At 54.6% G+C, this 1,369-nt stretch overlaps 1 protein-coding gene across 1 annotated transcript in view; it reads left to right on the top strand.

The window, feature by feature from the left end:
• Cfap46 (cilia and flagella associated protein 46) overlaps positions 1-1,114 on the top strand; it is a 92,655-nt gene extending 91,541 nt beyond the window's left edge. Inside the window, exon 59 of the mRNA XM_013347735.2 lies at positions 747-1,114. Coding sequence (XP_013203189.1) covers positions 747-868 — 122 coding nt within the window. The 3' untranslated portion in view covers positions 869-1,114. The remainder of the gene's footprint in view (positions 1-746) is intronic.
• Positions 1,115-1,369: the final 255 nt, after the last annotated feature.

The following is a 1,369-nucleotide window of genomic DNA, read 5'->3' as shown; positions in this document are numbered from 1 at the left end:
GGAGGGAGGGAGGGAGGGAGGGAGGAGGAGGGAGGGACGGGTGAATGAAGCTGCGAGCTAGGGATTGAATGAGTACATTTGTGAGAACAAGTGAAAGCAAGCAGCTGAGCAGTCAAGTAAAAGAAGAGGGACCAGAGAGGTGGACAAAGGTGGTGAAGCCTGGCACTCCTTCCTAACAAGCCAGAAACAGGACTGGGCATGACTCTGCCCCGTCCTTCTGCTCTCCAGAGTGGCCAGCGTGCTTCTTTGCCATAAACAGAGAAAGAGCAAACCGTGCAGGTCTCTAGTTCCTGTCATCACAGAGGGGCCCAAGCATGTGTTAGAGAGGAAGGGACCAAATGAGGCTTTTGCCTGTGGGTCGTCTTGCCCAGGGTAGGGGTGCCTCTGGGCTTCACAGAGGAAGCTATGAGGCCTGTCTCCAGGTTCTAGATGTGTCAGGAAGTCCAGGGGAGTAGATAGGGACTTGCGATCAGATGTGATCACCTTCCGGTACCATCATTGACAACCACAAAACCAGACCACCGTAGCTTCTACACTTGACAGCACTGAGGAGCAGGAGGTAGCAAGGCTGTTGTGGTCAGGCTGCAGGGAGAACTCATGGCTCCTTGCAGCCAGAAGCACCAGCCTACTCCCTGATGCTCTCCTCTCTCTGGCATTATGCCCTTGGTGAGGCTGGACATCCTGGCAGCACCCAGGCTGCTGCCAGAGAACTCTGGGGTTTACAGCTTGTGTCTCATGCTCCACAGATGAGGTTCCCCAGGCCTCCAGGGAAGAGATATTCTCCGAACTGCAGGCTCAGCGCTTCGAGCCACGCCCCACCTCCCTCGGCTTAGTTCTGTACGGACTGCCTCACCAAGCCATCGTGTGAGCTAAATCCCGGAATCTGTGGGGCCACTGTCCCTAGTTCTAACCCTCCGAGGAGCTTCCCCACTCAGGACTTTTCCCTCGCTTTCTGGGGTTCACCCCAGCATTGACACAGCCTGATGTGTGTCCTTCTGTCCATGATACATATCCTGAGAAGACGGCTGTTGGTGGGTATACCACCTACGCTCCTACTTGTCCTCTTTAGCCCGGGAGTTTGTTTCCTGCTTCAGTGTTTTAGTAAACAGCTAAACTTTACACATAACTAAATGTGTGGTGTGTTTCTGGAGGTCCAGGACAGGAACTGGGGCATCTGGCTATGATCACCACCACATTCGGATGCCGTCAAAGCTGACAGGAGGACACTATCCTTGTGTGAGCTAAGGGCCGCCACACTCACCCCACACACCTCTGGAGACATGTGTGGTCCTCCTGCCCCCTGCTCTCCTGGCTGCTGTGTCAGGGCTCTTGGGAAAATCCCCATCCTCTCCATGATCCTTCTACAGTT

The sequence above is a fragment of the Microtus ochrogaster genome, chromosome 8, assembly GCF_000317375.1.
Source record: "Microtus ochrogaster isolate Prairie Vole_2 chromosome 8, MicOch1.0, whole genome shotgun sequence".
Lineage (NCBI taxonomy): Eukaryota > Metazoa > Chordata > Mammalia > Rodentia > Cricetidae > Microtus > Microtus ochrogaster.
This window is presented reverse-complemented; position numbering and strand designations above follow the sequence as displayed.